Below are 23,055 nucleotides of genomic sequence, written 5' to 3' on the forward strand. Positions count from 1 at the left end.
TAAAGCCGGTTTGATCATTATGTATAATTGTCGAAATTACTGTCTCTAGTCTAGATGCCAAGGCCTTTGCAACAATTTTAATTTCGGTGTTAATTAGTTATATCGGGCGATAACTTGACAGGAGGGTCGGGTCTTTATCTGACTTTAATAAAAGTTTAATTGCTGCTGTGTTCATGTGAGGCCGTATGTGACCACTGGTTTTAATTTCTGTTACTAATCTAAAAAACAGTGGAGCCAGCATTGACCAGAAGTGCTTCAGAAATTCGGCCGGAAAACCGTCTGGACCTGGTGCCTTACCATTAGGCATACTGTCTAGAGCACTGGACAGCTCATTTATGGACAGTGGAGCATCTAGGATATTTTTATGTTCAGTAGATAACTGTGGCATATTTAAACTACTGAGAAATGCCTCAATATGCTCAGGGTTGGGTTTGTTATTTTCTGAATATAGATTCCAATAATAATTGTAAAAAATATGATTAATTTCTTCTGGTGATTGTGTATACTCACCAGTTGTCCCTTTTATTGCTGTTATGAGAGATTTTTCCCAATTGTGTTGGAGTTGGTTTGCAAGACATTTACCTGATTTGTTATTATGCTCAAAGTTGTTGTATCTCAGTTGTTGTATTATAAACTCGGTCCTTTTGGATAACATCTCATCTAGCTGTATTTTTGTATTTTGTAATTCAGTCCATATTTGATTATTTGGGTTTGTTGTATATTCATCAGTTAGTTGTTTAATTTTATCTTCTAGATCTCTTTCTAATTTTTGATCTTGTTTCTTTTTATAAGATGAATATGAAATAATTTTACCTCTCAGTACTGCTTTCCCTGCTTCCCAGAGTAAAGATGGAGATGAGTTTGGGGAATCATTCATTTCCAGATAGTCTGCCCACTCTCTCCTTATGACCTTATCGAACTCTTCATCTTTTAACAGTGAGATGTTAAAACGCCATGTCGGAGGTGGTTTAAAGGTGAGGTCAGTTTGTAAGGAGGGAGACTGGTGCATGGTCGCTGATAATAATGGGGTGTATTCTTGTAGAAATTTTCTCGGTAATAGAATTATTTGTAAGAAAAAAATCAATTCTTGAAAATGATCGATGCACCGAGGAATGGAAGGTGAATTCCTTCTTTGTTGGATTTTTTAGTCTCCAGCTGTCGCCAAGGCCAAAATCATCCATATATTCCTCTATTACTTTAGCAGATTGTGATTGCCTTGTACGTGTTGTGCTATTGGAGTGATCTACTAATGGATTTAGGACTGTGTTGAAGTCTCCTCCAATGATAACAGCTGAATTTGCTGTTAAATCAGATAGTTGAGAGAAAAATGAATGAAAAAAGGCCGGATCATCATAATTAGGGGCGTACAAATTCCCAATAGTATATTCTTTATTGAATATAGTTGCCTGGATAATAATGTATCTGCCTTCTGAGTCAACTATTATGTCATTTAAAGTAAAAAGTAGCCTCTTATGAATAAGTATAGGGACTCCTCTTTGTCTACTGTTAGGGGCAGAATAAACCTGATTGAAATTCATGCCAATAAGTAATTTTTCTTCAGATTTTTGTAGGTGGGTTTCTTGTAGGAGACAAATGTCTGCTTTTAATTTTGAAAAATGGTCTAAGATTTTTATTCTTTTTGCCTGTGAGCGAGTGCCACACACATTCCAGGGGACCAGAGTTAATTTATGCATATAGACAGTTTAATTTCAGCCTTGGATGTATATCTATGTGAGCAGCTTACTGGTATTGGCATGTTATGAAATAAACTCAGTCTACTGATAATGTTGGACGGATGTATAGCAGGGTTTGAATCTATGATGGATGTGGATAACAAGACTGTAAAACATGTCAAACGTGAGCACAAAAAAACAAAGAACACTGGTGCCTCGACATATACAACACACCAAAGATTTACATAGGGAGTTTGTGTGGGGGGAGAGGGGAGGTGTGAGTTTAGGTGGTTAGGGGAAGGAGAGGGAGGGGAGGTAGACAAGAAGGTGAACAGAAGGGGGTCAAACATAAAACAGTGAGCCATTATTATAAGTAGCCATAGTGAGATTAAATACATATACATACCTTCATATATATATATATATATATATATATATACACACACACAATATATACATTATTTCATAATAAATAGACAAAGCTCTTTCGTTTCACGAGTACTGATCAGAACAGCCAGGGAGTGGTATTGGGGTCCCGGTACAGTTGGCCGTTGATATAAAGTTTATCTACAACCAAAGTAGACCGTTTACCCTTCTGTCTGTTCTGTTTCAGTATGGGAAACAATACCTTCTGCCGCTCGTTGATCTCTCTTGGGAATTGATCGTTCATTCCGAAAGAGGTCCCTTTAAGCTCCCGTCCTTTACTTTTAACTAATTCTTTCTGTTTAACCCTTTAAGCTTCAGTCAATTCCAGCCGTTTTCAGTACAAAAAAATCGCTAATATTCTATTTTTAAATAAAAAAAATTACGAAAAATACGGGGAATATTGGACGGGCATCGCGAGGTGCATTTCCTTGAAAATGACCGATTCGGGGATTTTATACCGACTTCAGGACATGTTTTGGACAAAATAGTTTACTGGCTTGTGTTATCTGGATGTAAAAGGTTGGATTATGGCCGTTTTTTGTGGAATCTTTTTTTTTGTGTGTAATAATGAACCCGGAAATGGGAGTCGCGCTGTGTGCGTTGAAGCCGTGTATAGAGAACGGATGGATGAATATTTGTTTTTGTCAGACAAATGTGTTTTTCTCACCCGCTGTAGTAATCGCATCTGAAAGTCATTTATACCGGCGGATTCATGAGAATCTAAGCTTTCCATCGGCATATAGTGTTTGTATAATCGTGTTTGCAGCCGTCGGACATTCTTGAAATTCCTATGCAAATTAGTAGGTGTACTGCCGGCGGTACACTGAAGCTTAAGGGGTTAAAATGTTCGAATTTAGCGATAATAGGACGGGATTTATTGCCTCTACGGGCTCCAAGCCGATGAACACGGTGAAAGGAAATATTATTCACCATTTCCTGGGGAATTTTTAAAGCCGTTATCATAAATTTCTTAATTTCTGTCTCCGGATTATCTGTGGTGCTTTCAGAGATTCCTGAAAATATTAAATTGTCCCGCATACTACGGGATTGGACATCCAGTACTGTCTCTTTAAGCGCTTTATTCTCCCTTTTAATCGTTTCCAACTCGGTTGTAACTGCGGAAAAGTTAGAACGTAGTTCCGCGTTATCAAGTTGAAGCTCACTTACCTGTTGATAGGCGTTCTCCAAACTTACCTTCAGGTCTCGAATTTCGTCGCGGAGGACGCTGAGAACATCTAGCTTCTTATTTATGGACTCCAGGACATCAACCGGGACGTCCGTTGTAGCTAAGTCGTCCGTATCAGTCGAGGAATCGTTTTTCCTCTTCTTAGACGGATTGTCGCGGTTCGGGTCTTCCATGACGCGGTTGTAAAAATATCCGTCGATAAATCGCTCGAGGTCCTCCACGGTGGGTGGTGCTCCAAATCCGCAGTTCGAGTAAGGAAATATCAATAATTGAATGCAAGTAATGTGGTGATTAAATTTAATTTTGTTTAGAGAAAGAGCTAAGACTAGTGAATTCTATTTCAGCAGCAGGGTGCCGCCATGTTGTATTCCGAAATCTCACTGGCAGTCTCGCGAGAGTCACAGCATAGCCTCCCCCAGCTTTCAGATATTCACATCCGATACAACATATGTCTCTTGCCTTGGCTCTTGAAGGAGGCGGTCGCACTTTTTCTCTCTCTGTCTCTATCTGTGTTCTTCTTCTCCCCACTCTCATGTTTCTGCTTGCTGCACTCTTTGTCTCGTCTCGTCTGATTTTGGAGCGATCGCTTGGCACTGGACCTTCGAAACACCGATCATGGAATTGATTAACTGGTCTCCCAATGCGATTGACAAGATTGTCGCCACCAAGAGCACGGGCTTATAGGAGCCTACCTGCCCGGATGGGAGTTTTGCCTTTGGCTAAGTGATCGACGCCTGGGGGAAGTGGAAGGGGATCATGTGCCTGGCACCCCTATCCATGGAGGATGTGGACGATGTTTATATATTCGGATTTATGATGACAGGTCTGCTGATTATTGGCTTGATTGCAGGCCTGAGCTTCTGGAAAATTAGGAGGACCGCAGAGAAAAATGACGTTCAACTCTGCTGATCCTTGCAAACGATCGGATCAAGGCTGCTGGTGACCGGAATGACGAACTCAAATGTAAGATGGACAATTTGCTTGGTGTGACTGTTGATTTGAGTAGCAAAGTGGATGTCATCAGGGTGAGAATCGCCACAGCGGAGGTCTAACAAGTTGAGAGCCAGGGGGAAGGTGAAATTGCGCCTCTCCCCGCCTAAACAAAAGGATACAGATAATATTCCGGCGCCCCTGGATCAATAACAAACTCCTCTGGAAGTTTTTCATGGCCAAGAGATAGCTCTCCTAAACCTTCCCCACTCTCCCAAGGACACCTGTTGACTTCTGAACTGGTCCATCCGAGGACGTCTCCATAGCAACCTGCTGTGTTATTGCGCCTACACCCTGCAAACTGAGATACCGGGGGCTGGGACGGAAGGAGATTGGCTCACACTCACATACACATGCCCTTGCCCCCCTCCAGCCACCTCCACAAGCTTCCCTCTCGCGATGCACAGTGGGCAGAATCCCGTGCGCAGTGCGCTGTATGGTGCTGCAGCTGTATAGGAGACTGTCTACCGTGCTGAGCTGCCTGTCCCACTACCCCCCATCCTTATCCCAGTTGACCCTGTCTCATGTCATGCTATGCTCGTGCGTTTTTTTTTTTGTTTGTTTGTTTTTTTCAGGTTCCTTCTCAAATTGAATTTCCCAACACTGGAGGTTTTATTTGGTATTATTTGGTTTAGTTTGTCTTTTTCTTCCTTTTTCCTAAGATAGGTAGCATGCCTTAGGTGCAGCGGCCTGAGTTGCTTCGGCAAAGCAGCTCAAACTAATTTCATTGTATATGAAAGTGTGCAATGACAATAAAATCTTCTCATTCTCATATGTGCAAGCATCTCAGATCTATTTTCTGCCTTAGAATACCAAAATCCAAATCTGTTTTTGAGTAATGTTGCTAACAGACAGAGGAACAGACAGAGGGACAAACGTACGATGATCGTCACATAACTCCGCCATGTTCCCTTGCGGAATAATAAATGTAACTGTATATTGCACTGAAATATGTACACATACATGGAAAGAGAAACAAAGTAGTGGTATTTAGAGGCTTTAAAAACATGCATATAATTTAAGCTGAATTATGCATGATGCAGGCAGTGCCATTGATACATTATCAATGACTGCCATAAACAGAAACTGCATTCACTTACAGAATGAAACAAAAGACAGTGTTAAATGTTGCTGCAGGGTGACAACTTAATTTCACTGCCATCGTTGTTGGAGTTAATTGATTTCCACCTTTATTTGATGGAAAAATTGAACAGCTCATTAAATTCTGCCACAGGTTTAAACAACATTAAAAAAGTTCATCTTTTCTTGCTGTACAAAGCAGATCTTCTATTAAGAGCTTTTTTTTTTTTTTTTAGAAATTCGTGGACATTTTCCAAGAAACTCAGTCATGTATAGAAGCATCATGAATAACTTATTTTGCAGGCTAATGTGAGTAACATTCCCTCTGCTGTTGTGTTTTCACACTTCGGGTCAAACTAAATGCTCTGCTTAGTAACAGTGAGGTCATTTGTCTCATCAATTCTCGACAAAATCAAAGTGATGACAAGTTGAGCATGCAAAGCAGGGATACAACATAAAAATCAATATCTGGAATGTCTTGCAACAGAAAACAGGGATTCATGCACAAACATGCACATAGGAACACCCTCACGCCCTCTATGTTCCTGCCAACATTTCAGCTATCTGGGCTGCTCATGTGTGATAGTCAGGTTCACCTCTGGCATATGATTACACAACTTTGAATTTTAACATTCATAGACATGATTTTATTTACTCAAATTGTAATTCTGTTCTTTTCAAGTTTTGCCTCTGTTATATAAAAAAGTAAAAAGAATGGATCTATCTAACCTGATTTATTATTCTGATTGCAGTATTTGGGTGTGCACTTCTGCTGGAAAGTATTTTTTGAAATGAATCCAGTTTTACACTGTGTGTGACATCACTGGAGGAGAGATGGGGTTTTTCCAGGTTTGAGGACAAACATCTCGAGGCAACTGCCTCATCTTCAACGCTCACATTACCAGCTGGTTCACCTCACTTCACAAATCCTTTTTGAAGAGTTATCATCACTTCAGTCAAGCCGAAGTAGGCAGTGGAGAGACTTTGGTTCCCCGGAGTGATCTGCATGATTGAAGCAGGGTAATGTCGGTCTCGGTGGAAGACAAAGCAGGATGAGCTCAGTGTTATTGGCTTTGCCTTCTCGTCTCAATTCCGTCGAATGTCAAAATATTAAAGGTCAAATCTACGAGATGGAAATATTATGAAAAGGTCTAAAGCATGCTCAGAGTTTTTATCATCAGTCTTTTGGGGCTGAACATTTGACAATGGACAGTGTGGCTACACGGCACAACTCTATCAGACTGCACTGAAATTAGGCAGCATTATCTGGACTCACAGTTTAACATTTCAGCTCAATTAAGCTCATTATAACAGTGCAGTGTATCAAAAATAAACACACTAACACAGAAGAAAGAAGAAATTAAGCACTGTGAAAGTCCAATAAAATAATGGAGATAATGAATTAATTTCCACTAATACACTGGGTCTTTCTCAAATAATGCATGAATTTGAATCATAGCCAAATGTCTCCATTGTCCTCAGTGCTATGTTGTTGTTCATTCCCACAGCACTGAGAATCTGTTTTGTTATATCATTATGCAAGAATTGGTTTTCTATTCAGGAGGCTCAGCTATTTGCTGCTCCACTTACCCTGACAGTAACAAAGTGAAACTTTAATCTCCCCTCAGTGTCAACAGCAGCTGATAGCAATTAAGGAGAAAGCCTAGATTCTGAAGTGGTGCGTTTCACTCAAAGAGTTCACTCACATCCCTGACTGCAAAGTTTAACTAACTTCGCTGCTGTCTAGGCCTAATTTTCTTTTTCTGGCTATAAATTGAATAACAGAGTTGTGTGAAAGGAATAATGATGTTACCGTCTGGGTTTGTGCAGATATTGGGCATGCATGAAATCAAGACATTCTAAATATTGTTCTTTCCATTGCAGTCCTGCAGTAACCATTATAGAGTTAAATAGAAGGAGTAATTTCACTAAATGCAATCTGCACAAAGCTGGAGCAGAAAACTGCAGGCATTATCTCTTGTCTGAATGTAGTAAGCACACTGCTTTTTTACCAACCGAAACTTAGGTATAATGCAGCCTTTGCTGTACTGCAGCCAAAACACAAAAATGCTCCTGCTGAGTGTGAGTTAGGAGCTTTTTGCTCTGCAAGCTTGGCTTTCTCTGCCACAGAGCAAAACAATGCCGAAGCCCACTGTTCACAGAGCACAAAAGCAAGACCTTGAACTTTTCAGATGTTGGGGCCTGGCAGATGTTTTGTTGTGTAATGATTAAGACTCTTTGTTTCTACTCTTATACTTGTCTGAAGGCAGCAGGCAGAACTGCTAAATGTTTACTATCGCTTTAGGTTGGGCAGGTTAAAATACATCCCCATGTTTCCCTGAAATCTGATTATGCTAATGTAGTAAAGTACCTGCTAATCTGATGAGGAAGCCAGGGGGAATCCTCCTGTACATTGGTTCAACACTTTTTTTTTCATTTTGTGGCAGTTTTGTTATAAAGAGATGTCTGTAATGATGAGCCAGAGCAATGGTGAGCAGTTTGAATCCCAAAATTCATAAAAACATGTTTCTTCTATACAGAGATTAGACTGAAAAATAAATATGAAAATTAAAGAACCATTTGGATTAAAAAATGTTGGAAAACAGTCCTGACTGTTGGCAGGGATGTGCACATGATTTCAGAGGGGCAGGGGCTCAAAGTCAAAAAAGGGCACAATGTGCGCAATTTTTTTTCTTCGGTCCTTAATGAAATGAATTTATAATTTATAATGAAATTATAATATTACAAATTATAATATAATACAATCTATAACATTAAATTATAACATGATAAATTACAATTTGGAAAATGATGTTACATTATATAATTAAGTACTGATACTAAAGAAGACTAACTAATCCCTATGTGAAAGTGGTATGCAATTGCCATTTCAATTATGATCACCATTAGTTTACTCACATTATAGGTTTAAGAGACGTGCAAAGCAACAACACACTGGTTGATTATTAGGCTGTTTATTGAAGATGAACTCTTTAATAAGAACTGAATATGACACTAAGCAGTAAAACAAACTTATTAGCCTAATTGGGAAAAATGTAGATATCAAAATTAGTCCTTCCTCCCTTAAAGCAGGTGCCAAACATTCCAGGGGCCTTAGAGCAGTAGCCGTCTGGGGGCCATGTCCCTGTAGATATTAATCACCTCATTGTGATTTATGGGTATGTCTTTTTCAATGGAGAGAAGAAGGAGATCAGAGAGACTCTCTTCTTTGCATAAGCTTCAGAGTGAATATTTGACCAGCTTTAGCTTGGAGAAAGACCTCTCTACTGTTGCAGTGGTCACTGGAATCGTGGCATATATTCTCATCATTTCTTCCAGTGTTGGGAAGATGTCATGTCCACTGTTGTCTCTCAGAGTTGTTAGGATTCCCTTCAGTGTGTGAGTGTCTTGGAAAGACGCATGGAAAACTCTGAGCTCTGTCTTCAGCTTCTCTTCCTCTCCTCCATACAATTCACACAATGTGTGAATAGCTTCCGTAGAGTCAGGACCCATGGCATATTTCCCTACCCAGTTGCTGGCCTTCGTCAAACTGTGAAGCGCACTGAGAACTTTGAAGGACTGTGTCTTCCCATCTCCTTTAAATCTCCTATAAAGTTCTTGAGAAAGAACATCAAGGAATGTATAGTACATCTTCACTCTGTAGTACTCTTCCACTGATTTGAAGTTCTACTGTGGCTGCAGTAGAACTGTGCACATACTTTGCAGGGACCTTTCTCTGCCTTTTCTGTCCTGGGGGGACTGTGGGGATGCTGATCCCAGAAGCCTCTGCCTTTTCTATGGCATTCTTGAACAGTTTTGAAAACTGTTCTTCTGTTCTGTGGCTGGATAAGGTATCCATCACTCCCTCAACAACACGGTAAGCCGTGGACAGATCAATACCCTGGTTCTGCAGAGCATCAGAGGCAAGTGCAGTGGCATCAAAAATTGGGGTGGCTATCGCAAGGTATAGCAAGAACTCAAAATCAATGGCATTAAGATACATTCTTGCATCACCAGCAGCAGTATCTGGAGGCTCTTGGGCTGTGATGTCAGACAGGACCTTTACCACAGCATCCATTACCTTGTTAAGGGCCTTCAATGCTCTCTCTCTACATGCCCAGCCTGTGTCGGATAGCTTCTGTAAATGAATGGCACATTCTCCAGGGTGGAGCTCCTCTTGGCATGTTGTAAATGCAGTGTGCCTTTTTGGAGATGCTGTGAAGAACACATAGAGCTTCTCCTCAAGGCTAAAGAACGTGATGAAGTGCAGGCTTGATTTGGCACTTTCGACCAGGACGAGGTTGAGGCAGTGGGCATGGCAATGAACATACAGAGCGAACTAACTTGGGGTTAGGGCCCCCCAAAAGGAGGGATTTTTAACACATTAAGACGTATAACTAAGATTTTAAGATTAAAATATTTTAAAATTGAGATTGGAAGATTATGATTTTTTTTCAAAATAAAATATTTTTTTAAAATAATTTATTATACATATTTAAAATAAAAGTATTTTAATAAAATTTTGTTTAGTAAATCACAGGTGACACTATGATGGTGGGTTGAGGCCCCTCAAAACTAATTGTGCTTAGGGCCCCATAAAAGCTTGGGCCGGCCCTAGGCTGTCAACGGCTGTGGACTGTGCTGATCAGTGCCTTCAGATGGCTGGATGGGAGCTCGGCATTGGGGGGTTCGGGGTGACGGGGCAGGAGTAGGAGGTGGATGAAGAGGAGGAGGAAGAAGAGGAGATTTATCCCACTATCTCCTCCAAAATAACCTGTAAGCATTAATGCGCATCCTCATCTGCCCCTCTTCCTCCTGCTGCTCATCTTCCTCCTCCGCGCACATGCTATATAGGTTCTGTCTCACACACTCTGAATATTTCCTCTTGTGGGCCCTTGTGGTGTTCTCGTGTGCGAACAGTTTATTTGCGGCCGTGCTCAGTTTATTTATCCGTGCGTGCTTGTGATTGTGCACGCGAGAGAGCATATCTACGCGTATGAACAACATTACGGCCGTGTTATTATTAGCAGAGACATCTCAGCTTCTTTCCCCGGGTGAGTCACGCCCCCCCTGCTGGGACACCTCCACATCTCCCCAGGGAGGCGGCGCGCCTCACACTTTGAGAAACACTGGCTTAGCGTGTCTCTCTCTCTCTCTCTCTGACCAGGTCAGTCACAAACCAGGACGCGCTCTCTCTGTCTCTCGCAGCCTCTGTGGCTGAGCTGCACTAACCTGCACGTCACAGGTAGAAGGGCTGGCAGAGGCTCGAGACACAGAGGCGACAGGCTCAACGTGGCACAACCCCGAATTACAAGAAAATACCAAGGGGGACAGTTTTTTTTGTGCAGTTGTTGTATTAATGCAGTGCGCATTATTATATTGTGGTGTTATGGGAGTGCTACAGGACCCGCCAGCTGCCGGCAAGTATGCAGCACTAAAGGCTCAGTTAATACGGACATACCAGCTCTTGGATATGGAGCGGGCCGATCGGCTGTTATCTCTGAGTGGGTTAGGAGACAGCAAGCCTTCGGAGCTGATGGAGAATATGCTGACACTGCTGGGCTCCGGTGACACTTCATTCCTTTTCACCCACTTGTTCCTGCGCCAGCTCCCGCCTCAGGTACGCACTGCTCTGACCGAATCTCCCCTCATCCGCACTAAAGATTATAGGGGTTTGGCCAAAGAAGCTGACAGACTGTTGCTAGCATCCCATCAGTTTTCGGTGGATGCCCTGTTGCCAAGGGTCCAACGGTGATGATTCGGTGGAAGTGGCTGCCGTCATGGAGCTCCGGACAAAGGAGAGCAGCCTGTGTTTCTTCCACCGCCGCTTCGGAGTGAAGGCTCGGCGATGTGTCCAACCGTGTTCCTTTCAGTGGCCGGGAAACGAGCAGACTGGCACTCGCGAGCAGCTGCGTGCACCGGTGACAATGACAATAAGCTGCTTTTCGTTGAGGACAGCGCTTCTGGACGTCGTTTCCTCGTGGATTTGGGGGTGCAGCGGAGCATCGTCCCCCCCTCCTCTGCCGACACTTTGAGACATGGACAAGGGACTGCACATGGTTCCAAAGTCCCACGGAGGCTGGAGGCTGGCGGCCTTGCGGCGATTTCCAGTGCCTCAACAACGCTACCACCGATGACAGATACACAGTCCCCCATATTCAGGACTTTTCTGTGCACCTGGCAGGGGCGGTCATCTTCTCCAAAGTCGACTTGGTGAGAGGTTATCACCAAGTGCCTGTCCGTGCAGAGGCTGTCCCTAAAATTGCTGTCATCACTCCTTTTGGACTGTTCGAGTTTTTGAGGATGCCTTTTGGCCTGAAGGGCGCAGCCCAGACATTTCAGCGGCTCATGGACTCTGTCTTGCGTGATATGCCTTTCCTGTTTGTGCTTTCCTGCTAAGTGTCTGTTCGGTCTTTCGGAAATCGAGTTCCTGGGACACTGCGTGTCATGACGGGGCGCTGTGCCACTCCCTGCCAAAGTCGAAGCAGTTTTGGCTTTTCCACGTCCTAGCTCGGTGAAACCCCTTCAGGAGTTTTTGGGGATGGTTAATTTTTACAACTGTTTCATTCCCCGAGCTGCACATATCATGCACCCCTTATACGACGCGTTGAAGGGGAAAAAAGGTAACCAGGACATTGAGTGGACCCTGGAGAGGTTGCTGGATTTTGAGGAAGCTAGGGCGGCGCTGGCCAATGCTGCCCTGTTGGCTCACCCTGACCCATCTGCACCCATTGCCCTGACCTCCGATGCGTCTGATTATGCCGTCGGGGCGGTTTGTGAACAGTGGTCTGACGGGGCATGGCAGCTGCTAGCTTTTTTCAGCAGGAAGGTGTGTGAATCTGAGAGGAAGTACAGTACATTCGACAGGGAGCTCTTAGCCCTTTTCCTCGCCACATGCCCCTTCAGGTTCCTTTTGGAGGGCCGGGAGTTTACTGCCTTTGTGGACCATAAACCCCTTACATTTGCTATGGCTAAGACGTCCGAACCTTGGTCGGCGTGGCAGCAGCGGCATCTTTCTGCTGTTTCTGAGTTTACAACAGACATTCGACACGTGGCTGGGAAGAACAACTTGGTTGCTGACTGCCTGTCTCATGCCCAGATTTCCACTGTTCATTTGGGGATGGACTGTATGGACTGGAATGTCTGCAGAACAGCGGAAGGACGATGAGGTGCCGGCGCTGCACACAGCCGAGTCCAGTTTGCGGTTGAGGGATATCACGTTTCATGACACCGGGGTGTCCCTCCTTTGCGACATTTCTATGGGCAGGCAGAGCCCTTTGGTTCCCGCTGCTTGGCACCGCCGTGTGTTTGAGGCTGTTCACTCTGTCACACCCTGGTGTTAAGGCATCGGTCAAACTGGTGGGGGCCAGGTTCGTGTGGCCCAGTCTCAGAAAGGATGTCAAAGTTTGGACTACTACGTGCATGGCGTGCCAGCGTGCTAAGGTACAGCATCATGTTAAATCTCCCTTGAGGCCCTTTCCCATTCCTGAGAGACGTTTTGACCATGTGCATGTGGATCTGGTTGGCCCTTTTCCCCCATCCCGTGGGTTTACTCACCTCCTGACCATGGTGGACAGGACCACACAGTGGCTTGAAGCGGTTCCCCTGTCCTCTACTACCGCATCTGAGGTTGCCCGGGCATTCATCTACTCCTGGGTGTTGCGGTTTGGTGTGCCTTCAGTTTACCTCGGAGCTCTGGAATGCGGTAGCTGGGAGCTTGGGGGTTAATCTTCACCGCACCACTGCTTCCAACCCACAGACCACTGGGCTGATGTTCCAGGTTTGAATCCTGGGGTTGTGGGGAGGTTTGGTGGCAAAGGGGGTGCTGGAGTTTTTTCACTGGTAGCTGCACACCACTGCCTCCCTCAGTCATATATCCCTAAGGACCTTATGTTGGACAAATATGTTTTTATCCGGCATGATGCGCATCGCTCTCCTCTGCAGGCCCCTTATGACGGTCCCTTTCGTGTATTGGAAGCAGGACACAAATTTTTTCTAATTGAGATGGGGTCGGGTCAGGACCGTGTTTTTTTGTGGATCATCTGAAGCCTGCTCATGTGCTCCAGGGGGATGACGTGGAGCCGGCTCATCCTGCCCGCCGTGGCCGTCCACCTACGCTGATACAGGACAGTGACTCTTTACCACATGCCAGCCCGCTGCGCGATGTTGTTATATGCACCCGCAGGGGTAGAGTGGTTCGTTTACCTAGGCGGTATGTTTGAAGATTTGCTACTTGCATGTTCTGTTTTTGTGTTTCCTTTGTGTGTTCTGGGGGGGCCTGTGTGGTGCACATTAGATTTAGGTCTCACACACAAAGGACAGTTTTATTTTGAAGGGACAAAAAACAAGGTTTTTTGGACCTCCGGGTTTAGGCGGGAGGACGTTGTTGTGGCCCGTTAAGTTGTGCACGAGAGAAGAAAGGTGGAGCTGAAATAAAAGTTGTTGAGACTCCTGCAATTTTCATCTCCTTTTCTCCAACCTCCACAATATATATATTTTTTAAAAGGGGCAAAAGAGGGCACTTTTCAATACGAGGCAAAAAAGGGCAGGGGCTGAAGCCCCCCTTTAGGGCTATGTGTGCATGTGCATGACTGTTGGTGCACCATAGCTGACATGCATCTCACTAGAAATGTACCTCCATGTTGTGGTGATGAGGATGGCGATAAGTGTAGCTGGTCTCCTCTCTATTAATAAGCACAGCATAATGATGTGAACAAAGAAAATGCTTCTGTAAAATGAACTGTAATATGTAATAGGCCACATTGTATCTGTCTTTCTTATAATGCAAACACAGTAACCAGTATTACGCCTGTGTAGCCAGATGTTCATAACTCTGCTGTTAGTCACTATTGTTAGAAATACACAAAGAAAGTCAACACAGTGGAAATTACTCCCCAAACAGTGACACAGATACACTATTGCACAAGTGCAAATGCTCACAGCAGCATATTCCTCTTGCTACAATGCAGATCTGATAGGACTATAATTCAAGCTTCTCTCTTCAAAATGCACTGTGTGCATCCTTGAGGTCTTCCATTTAAAACATTTGCAAAGCTTCTTTTAAAAGTTTGAAAACTGCCTTTGTTTACATCCATGTTTCCAAGTGAGTGTTCTTCTTTTTACCTGCCTTTGGTTACACCTTGCTGCACATCTGGATGCTTCACCACCACCTGTAAATCTGAATGTGAAGACGTTGTACGACTGTGTGTCTCATTACCATCTTGCGTGTAGGAATGAGAAGAACAAAACTCAAAAAAGAGGGCTGCCAGAGCAGGAACTCCACAGGGTATCTTAAACAGATGATCAGAAATGTTGCAGAATCATTTTCTGTTGATTGACTAATCAGTTTGTCAATTAATTATTACAGTTGTAATTACAATGTAAATGTTTTATTTCTTCATAATGTGTTTTTAAGCAGTATATAGGATTGGCTCTGATGTGTAATCCTAGAACTGCTTATTTATGACTAATTTAACTGGGATATTGTTATTGCACTGTGATTTGTTATATTGCCACTGTCATAAGTCATGAAGAATTAGCTCATGCAATGTTGAAAGTCAGTGTTCTCCAGTGGTGCCATGAGATTGCCAAGTAGTAAGGATAAACTATGTTTACCCATCCATGTTTTCCATATGCAGCTTGACTGAAGCAGATGCTCTGCATTTTAGCCACACTGCAGGTTGCAAGGATCTGTCAGGTGTCTGAATTACAGATGCAAATATAGTCAGCTATTTTGCATGCCAGCATCATTTGCACAGAAAAATATTGCACCTACACCACAGGTCTCAACATTATCATCATTAAGTTGCTCCTCATCTCTACAGGATGCTCAACAAAGCAAACACTTGAGAAAAATGTGACACCAGAAAGTCCCTAAAAGGTTCTAAATAGTGCTGTAAAACATAAAAGTAGGCGACACCATATTTCTATGCCAAGATATGAGTTTTAGGTGAGTCACTAGGAAAGGATATTTGAAAATGATGCCACTAAATATCTTGATATCAATTGGTAAAATTTTAATGAGTATGTTGTCAGTTTGTGGAGATGGTTCACATGGATGGAACTAATGCATACAACTCTACAGCTAAATGTCTGAGCCTTGCCACACAAATTCAAATAATAGATTGTTATGTTATGTTGTACTAATTTTTACAATGAAGACCTCAATAGCAAACATAGACTGGTGCAGCAGGAAGAGGTTCTTTTCATAGCCATAACAACACATGCACCTGAGATGTGAATCACACTGAATACATGACCATCAAATTCCGTCACATTCGTAACTTTTTCCCCCACTGCATTCACAAACCCAGGGACTAAGTACAAACAGCACAAAGTCAAGTCATGAAGTATTCCCATCAAAATGAAAAATTCACACGTCTTTGCTGGCAAAAAACATCTTTTCACCTCAACAGCAGCTAACAGATGTCACACTGACATGGTGTAACAGAAATCTGCCATTATCAACTGCTGACTGTACGTGCTAATAGTCACAACAATTAAACAGCTCTGTACATGATGCACATCACAGCTGAGAAAGGCGCTTGCCAGGAACAGATTTGTTCACAGTTATCCACAGAAAGATCTTCTTCACTCACTTTTGTTCATTTCTGATGCAAGGTAAATAATGAGATGCTCTAGATCTTAATCCATGTGTCACACTGTGCATACTTATGAGTGATCCCCTATTCAGGAGGCCACCTTGGAAGGTTTCTGTCAATATAATTTGAACAAACCCTTGATCTTTTGCTGCAGTGCAGGCCTCATGTGGCTCTTTTGCAGGACTCGTAGTCCTATTTAATATGTCTGTCTGTCTCTTTATCTTTCTGTCTGTCTGTCTCTGTGAGTGACCTAGCAGAGGAGAAGACAACAAAAGGGACAACAGGATAAAGAAGAAAACAAATGAAAAAAGGGCTTTAATTTGTAGAATAATTTATTTTTTAATTACAATAACACTACAACATAATAACCTCAGTTACAGCGACACATGGGGTTTATTTAACTGAATAAAGCATTTTTTTTGTAAAGTATTTAAAGCACTTATGGTTATGCTTGTAGAGCTTGTTAGAAATGCCACCAACACCAATACACGGCAAATTACTTTCTCTAGGAGCCTTTCAGCCAAGCAACCCCTTTCTGTCTTGTTTTGTCCCCTTAAAGTAACATCTATCAGTCATATGTTATGGTTGGTTAGGTGTGCTTTTGAAAATTCCAGCCAATGAATACACTCTATTCCATTATTATACATTCCATACCATTATTTCATGTTTTCCCTTACTGCAGCTCGCTCAGGGGATCATTTTAAGGTTCTGGTACTAGAGTGAAGTATCTCAGCGACTGTGGCCTCTAACCTGTCTTCATGAATACATTTCAAACACAGATGGGGTAGCTTGGGCGAGCATGGATAAGGTTCTCCTACATGGGACTTAAAATACCACAAACCAGCAAACCCAGTGTACCTTATATTGAAGATTGTCTTTTTTTCCCCTCGTTTTTTTATTGAAGCTCAAAAGAAACCAACTCATTTCACCTCAGATTGTGCATCAAACGGGTTTTACAAATTTATTTTGTGATATAACAACCTACGTATAACACAAAAAATGAATGCTTTCAATAGTGACATACAGTATGTATTACATAATAATTGTGTCATATTATACATGTTATCTGTTTCTGTACAAAAATATCAACACGCTTTATATACTAACTATATAAAGAGAAAAGCACTCAGAGAGCACTGTATTCTGACAAGGCTGGTGGATTTGTAGTAGGATCGCAATCATGTGATCGTCAGCAGGCAGCTGATGTAGTATTCATTTGTTGTCATAGTTACAGTAACACCATGGCGTTACCTCGCAATGATACAGAAATTTTTTACCAAATCTGTGGATCCATACTATAAGCCACATTACTGTCAAAATCTTATGTGGTCCTTGTGTCATTTCTGACCTTCCCTGAAAATTTTATCCAAATCTGTTGGTCTGTTTTGAGTGATGTTGCTAACAGATGGACAAACAAACTAAACGCACATGGATTATCACATAGCTTTGCTTAGCATTCCTTGAAGTAATTATACCTGTGAGCAGAATGTCAAGACAGCAGACATTTTTTTTTCTTAAAATCTGAGGCTTACTTCACCTCTAGCCATAATTCATTTATTTTTCTACCTGTCAGCAGTGACTCCATTTTCTTTGTGCATTGCATTGTGGGAGAATAGGATTCATCCATAGCTCAAATATTGATCATTTTTGTAGATACTGTTAGCTTTAACCATACTTCATTTTGTCACTTTTTTTTAGTTTGTAATTAGAACACAACATCAGATTCAATCCATCCTGAAACATAGGCATACAGAAACATATTATGCAAAATGAAACAAAGTAATACCAACTGAATAGCAGATAACCGAAACATACTGATAAGCTTACAATTCAAGAAGTTGGAAAATTATATCACCAAGTGTTAACCTTACTTTAGTCGCCATGGCCTGTATGCAGATTTGATCATCATAAAGTATTAGAAATAAATTAAATTCACTCTTCTCTCTGGTCTTGCCATTTTATTTGAATAGAAATTGTGTTAGATTGTGATAGATTTAAGGATTCATATCATCCTGTTGAACTGTTTTTACCCCATAAATGGTTTATATTCTGTAGACATGTACCTTTAAATTTTTGACTGAAGTTCAACTACTTTGTATCATTCTTATGTCTATAACACACTTCAACACCTTTAAATAGTCTATTGCTTGGGCTCTTTGGCATTTATGCACAATGACTCACTGCTACATAGTGACCTCTGTCAGCGATGTTAAACCATTTTAATGATTCGAGGGGAGCCTTGATATTCTTGCCACCCAAAGCAGCCTCTGGAACAGCATCTAACATCTAAGACACTGAGAAAATGACTGCTTTATGCACAGTCATTAGTCTCACTTATCATTTACTAGATCCCTTCTAAAAACCCATCTCTCAACAACTATTTGCTTTTTTTCTAGTCTCTGTTCTCTTCTTGTATTCACTGTGTCATAGCCAATCTGCAGCCAATGGCCAGAGAAGATTGGTAGTCCAGTTCTGTTTTTTATTGACATATACTTTTACCCAAGTAAGTGAGGTGGGCCACACTGGCGTTCATCTTAGTGAGCGGACGTTGCCTTTAAGTCAGATGTTTAATATCGAGGGTTATCTGTTTCTGAGTGTGTCCCAGCCTTGGGGTTTGCTGTCTGTGATAATGAAATGCTGCATGTAGCAAAGAGGCATCTAGAGGGAAAACAGGGCTATTTTCATTAGGATCATGTTTTGTGAGTACACCTTCTCCTCATTTTGTTCAGGGACACAAAAACATGACGACAGATCCTCATCAAAAGGCACACTGTGTATCATTACCAGGAAACACCACTGCCTTCTGCCTATTTTGTTCACTGTGTGCCACAGGGATGAAAAAATCCATTTGCACGAATACAGTTTACCTATTACAAAAACTGACACGGTGCAGTCTCTGAAAACAGTCTCCTGTGGACACACAACTATGAGAAAAAGCTCATATATAATTACGGTCACTCAAGAAAGGCTTTGTGCCTTACCTGACCTATTTATTTCCCTATTTAAGTTTCTTATGTAATGTTTTTTTCTCTCTTCAGCACACAAATCAGTAAAATCTTTTTAGCAGTGGGTGCAGCAGAAACCTGAAACTGCACAGTATCTCTGCAGTATTTACATTACTTCTAAGTAAAAAACAGAGTATTTGCTCCTATGTCAATGTTTTACTAAACATTCAGACTTACTATACTACCATTCAAAAATTTGGGGGCACTTAGAAATGTCCTTATTTTTGAAAGAAAGACATTTTTTCAATGAAGATAACATTAAATCAATCAGAAATACAGTCTAGATATTGTTTGTGTGGTAAATGACTATTTTAGCTGAAAGTAGCTGATTTTTAATGGAATATCTACATATGGGTATAGAGGTCCATTTCCAGCAACCACCACTTTTGTGTTCTCATGGTACATTGTGTTAGCTAATGGTGTTGAAAGGCTAACTGATGATTAGAAAATCCTTCTGCAATATTGTTAGCACATGAATAAAAGTGTGAGTTCTCATGGACAATTTGAAATTCCCTGGGTGACCCCAAACTTTTGAAAGGTAGTATATATATATGTCAGGGTAGAGACTGTGATTTGGTAGAGTTGGAGTCTCTACCAGTAGAGATTGCGATTGGAGTCTCTACCAGTAGAAACTCCAATCCTACCAGTCGAGAAGGAACTTTAAATCTGTCCCCTGCCCTGACCCCTGACCCTAACCTTAAAAGTCTAACCTTAGTCCTGACAAATCTCTACTGGTAGGATTGGAGTTTCTACTGGTAGAGATTGCAATTGCAGTCTCTACTGGTAGAGGTTGCGATCGCAGTCTCTACTGCTAGAGACCCAAATCGCAGTCTCTACCCTGACATATATAAAACACAGCTCTTAAAGTTCCACTAGCATTTTGGGGTCTGTATTTTCAATATAGTCTTTCTGAAATATGCGTGTTTGATTGTTATTAACTATTCATCTTAGAAATTATTTTTGATTTTGAATATTTGACATTTAACTGATGTATCAATAACCAAAAGCTACAGCAGTGTACTCTGAACATGTAAAAAACTATCATAAATCCTGTTTATAAATGTAAGAGGCTGTAGCTATGCCAACATTTTCTGTAGTTCAAAATCGATGCTTTGATTAGATGCTATAACTAATTTAGGCTTGTTTATGATAAACAAGTGACTCCTGCTTGTATGTGTTATATGTTCATAATCTCAGCTTGTGAACCGGACAGCCTGCTGTCACATAAGGGAGGAGTGATGCTGGGTATTAGAAAAGGCTCAGCGGGGGTTCACTAGATCACTAGCTCTGTTTTGAGTCAGAAAAGGAAGGATGTTTGCTGGCTCTGGTATCTCACAGAAAGTCTGCTCATCACTCCTGCTTTTCTCACATGTCAACAATAAATTGGAGATAATTATTTTTTTGGAGCCAAAGAAGAGCAAGTCACTTTCCAGATTCGGCTGCCACTGTGACAGACCTCCCCAAGTGAAACTCAAGTTTTTACCTTGTTAAGGTGTCCATATAGTGTTTTTAATATGCTATGTCATGAGCCAAATAAGCATTTCTTACCTGAATCTGCAGTGTAATGAGGACTCTCAGAAACCCAGAACAAATGTAAGGAACCAACCACAGCGGGGCTTCCAGTATTATTATTCTTCCAAATCAGTTTCTAGTTGGAAAATGTGTATCTAAATTATTCCAGTATTGCAACGTGCTATTGTGTAGAGCAAATAGTTTTGGTGAGTTTGAGGTGAGCTAGTGTGCTCGAGCCATAATTAGTAGGGAAAGAGAACATTTCAGGAGCTGGAATAGATTATTTTTTATTGAAAAAAAAATGTAAATATGCAACTTAAATACACACTGATAAGTGTAAAGAGAGTTTAAACATAGGCAAGAAATTCTGGTGTGTTTGATCACTGAGATCTACATTTTAATAGCCACAATAACTCTATAGAGCCTATTGTGGCGCTGGCGCTATGATTGCATATTCACTTTTGATTGGCGGTAGATTGAAACCAGATCAGACAGACTAATTATTGTTTTTCCATCTAAAATCTAGGGAATTACACCAACATTTTACACATTCACCAGGTCTCAGAGCACTTTTTGCTGCAGAGATGGATATGTAAAAAATTTTGTAAAAATACACAATAAAGTGCATTTAACAAAAATCTTTGTAAAGGAGACCACGGGATATTGAGCAACTTTCTTACATTTACAAAATTTATTACAGGGCTACAACAAGTATAAAATCAATCATTTATTATCATAACATTAAATCAAGAATTAAAGGACTTTAGCCTCAGCAGGATTAAGAAAATTTACATTTATCTTTAGTAGCTCCATGTCTTTACAGGTCTCGGATGCAACATTTTATTCAGAGCACTGCTCCACTGAGACCAGGAAAATGGATCACATCACTCCACTTCTTAAGTTTAAAATTTGGCTGTTGGTCCTCAAAACACTATATAGTTTAGGGCCAAAATATATTTCTGATCTTCTGTGGATCTGCTTACTGTCCCTTAGTGCAAACTGAAAATGGAGAGGCAGCATTCAGTCTGCATGAATAGCATATCTGAAACACACTGGTAAGACAAACTAAAAGAAAATGTAAAAAAAACTTCAATGAAAAGAAATTTGGGGTAATTCGAACTGCACTGTGACTTCAACACAATTTTTATTCCTTTGTTTAAACTGTCTTATTCTATTTCATCCTGTTTTTATTGCCAGTTTTCTTTTATCCTATTTGTGTCTGTTTCTATAACTTTGTGTCTCTTTTATATCTTTCCTTAATGCCTTTTCTGTCTCATGTAAAGCACTTTGAATTCCCTGGTTGTTGAAAAGTGCAGAACAAATAAACTTGCATTGCCTTGGCCCCATATTCTTCACTCTCGTCCCACGACTGTTTTCACCATAAGCTACTTCAAGCTCATAATATTATCGATGTTTCTCTGTGTGCAGATACCCCAGGTGAGCTACGCCTCCACAGCTCCAGAGCTCAGTGACAACACCCGATATGATTTCTTCTCCCGCGTGGTGCCTCCAGACACCTACCAGGCCCAGGCCATGGTAGACATCGTCAAGGCCATGCGCTGGAACTATGTGTCCACAGTGGCCTCAGAGGGGAACTATGGCGAGAGCGGGGTTGATGCTTTCATTCAGAAGTCTCGGGAGGATGGTGAGTACAGTGGCCCTCATATATCACTGCTGCCTGTCTAGAACGAGGCATGGGAAGACAGCCGTGCAAACTTGCTGTATTTTAGATAGGTGAAGCTCCGAGACCTGCAAACAAAAATCAATTAGTGAGGTCAAATGTTAAATCTCATCCAAGATCATGCAAACAGCCAGAGGGTTGACTCACAGAATGTCTGTTTTGTTACAGCTCACTACAAGATCACTATACTGTGGTTTTAGCTAGAGAAAACCCCCCTCACAAATGAGAAAAAATGCATCCAAACCTTAACACACTAAACTGTTCCCCTGCTTGTGACCTTTGATACTCCTACTTTCATATTTTTTGTCAGATTGTTGCTGCTGCAATCCTCTCTCTCTTCCACCATCTCATTGTGTTGTAGCTATTTTGAAATGTTTTTAAATGTAGATGTAAGATCTAAAAGTCCTTCAGAATTTACGAATGCAACTCTCCTTTCATTACCAGGCAGAATAGCTTGTATTATTTACATTTGATTTCACAGATTTTTTTAGCGGAACCAGTATCTAATTATTGATTTTATTGTAGAAAAATCAAACTACTCTCTAACCTCTTAGATGTATAAGTGTGTCAAAAAGTGAGGTTGCCTTCTTGTAATATCTTTGTAATGAAAAATTGCTCTCATTTCATATATTCCAGCTATTCCTCACAAAAACATGTTTTTGACCTAAATCCATTTAAATTTTTAAGTTACATTTTATACTCTTTAAGAAATTGTATTTTTTGTACTACTACCCCAAGCTCTTTATCACTGGTAATATCATAGAAGAGGTGATGAAGTGTACAAACTTGGAGGGATAAAGAGTAGCAACAGCTGGAGGAAAAGACTGGAAAAATGTCAACAAAATGGATGTTGACATTTTTCTATTGCTGTTCTGTGTAATATTCTTATCAATCATCTAAA

At 41.3% G+C, this 23,055-nt stretch overlaps 1 protein-coding gene across 3 annotated transcripts in view; it reads left to right on the forward strand.

Annotated features, from left to right (window-relative positions):
- The window catches only part of LOC110954544 (metabotropic glutamate receptor 4-like), a 330,260-nt gene that overhangs the window by 126,820 nt on the left and 180,385 nt on the right, over positions 1-23,055 (forward strand). For all 3 annotated transcript variants that reach the window (XM_051948293.1, XM_051948292.1, XM_051948291.1), the window contains exon 3: positions 21,902-22,118. In XM_051948293.1, the coding sequence (XP_051804253.1) occupies positions 21,902-22,118 (217 nt within the window). The remainder of the gene's footprint in view (positions 1-21,901; positions 22,119-23,055) is intronic.

The sequence above is a fragment of the Acanthochromis polyacanthus genome, chromosome 5, assembly GCF_021347895.1.
Source record: "Acanthochromis polyacanthus isolate Apoly-LR-REF ecotype Palm Island chromosome 5, KAUST_Apoly_ChrSc, whole genome shotgun sequence".
Lineage (NCBI taxonomy): Eukaryota > Metazoa > Chordata > Actinopteri > Pomacentridae > Acanthochromis > Acanthochromis polyacanthus.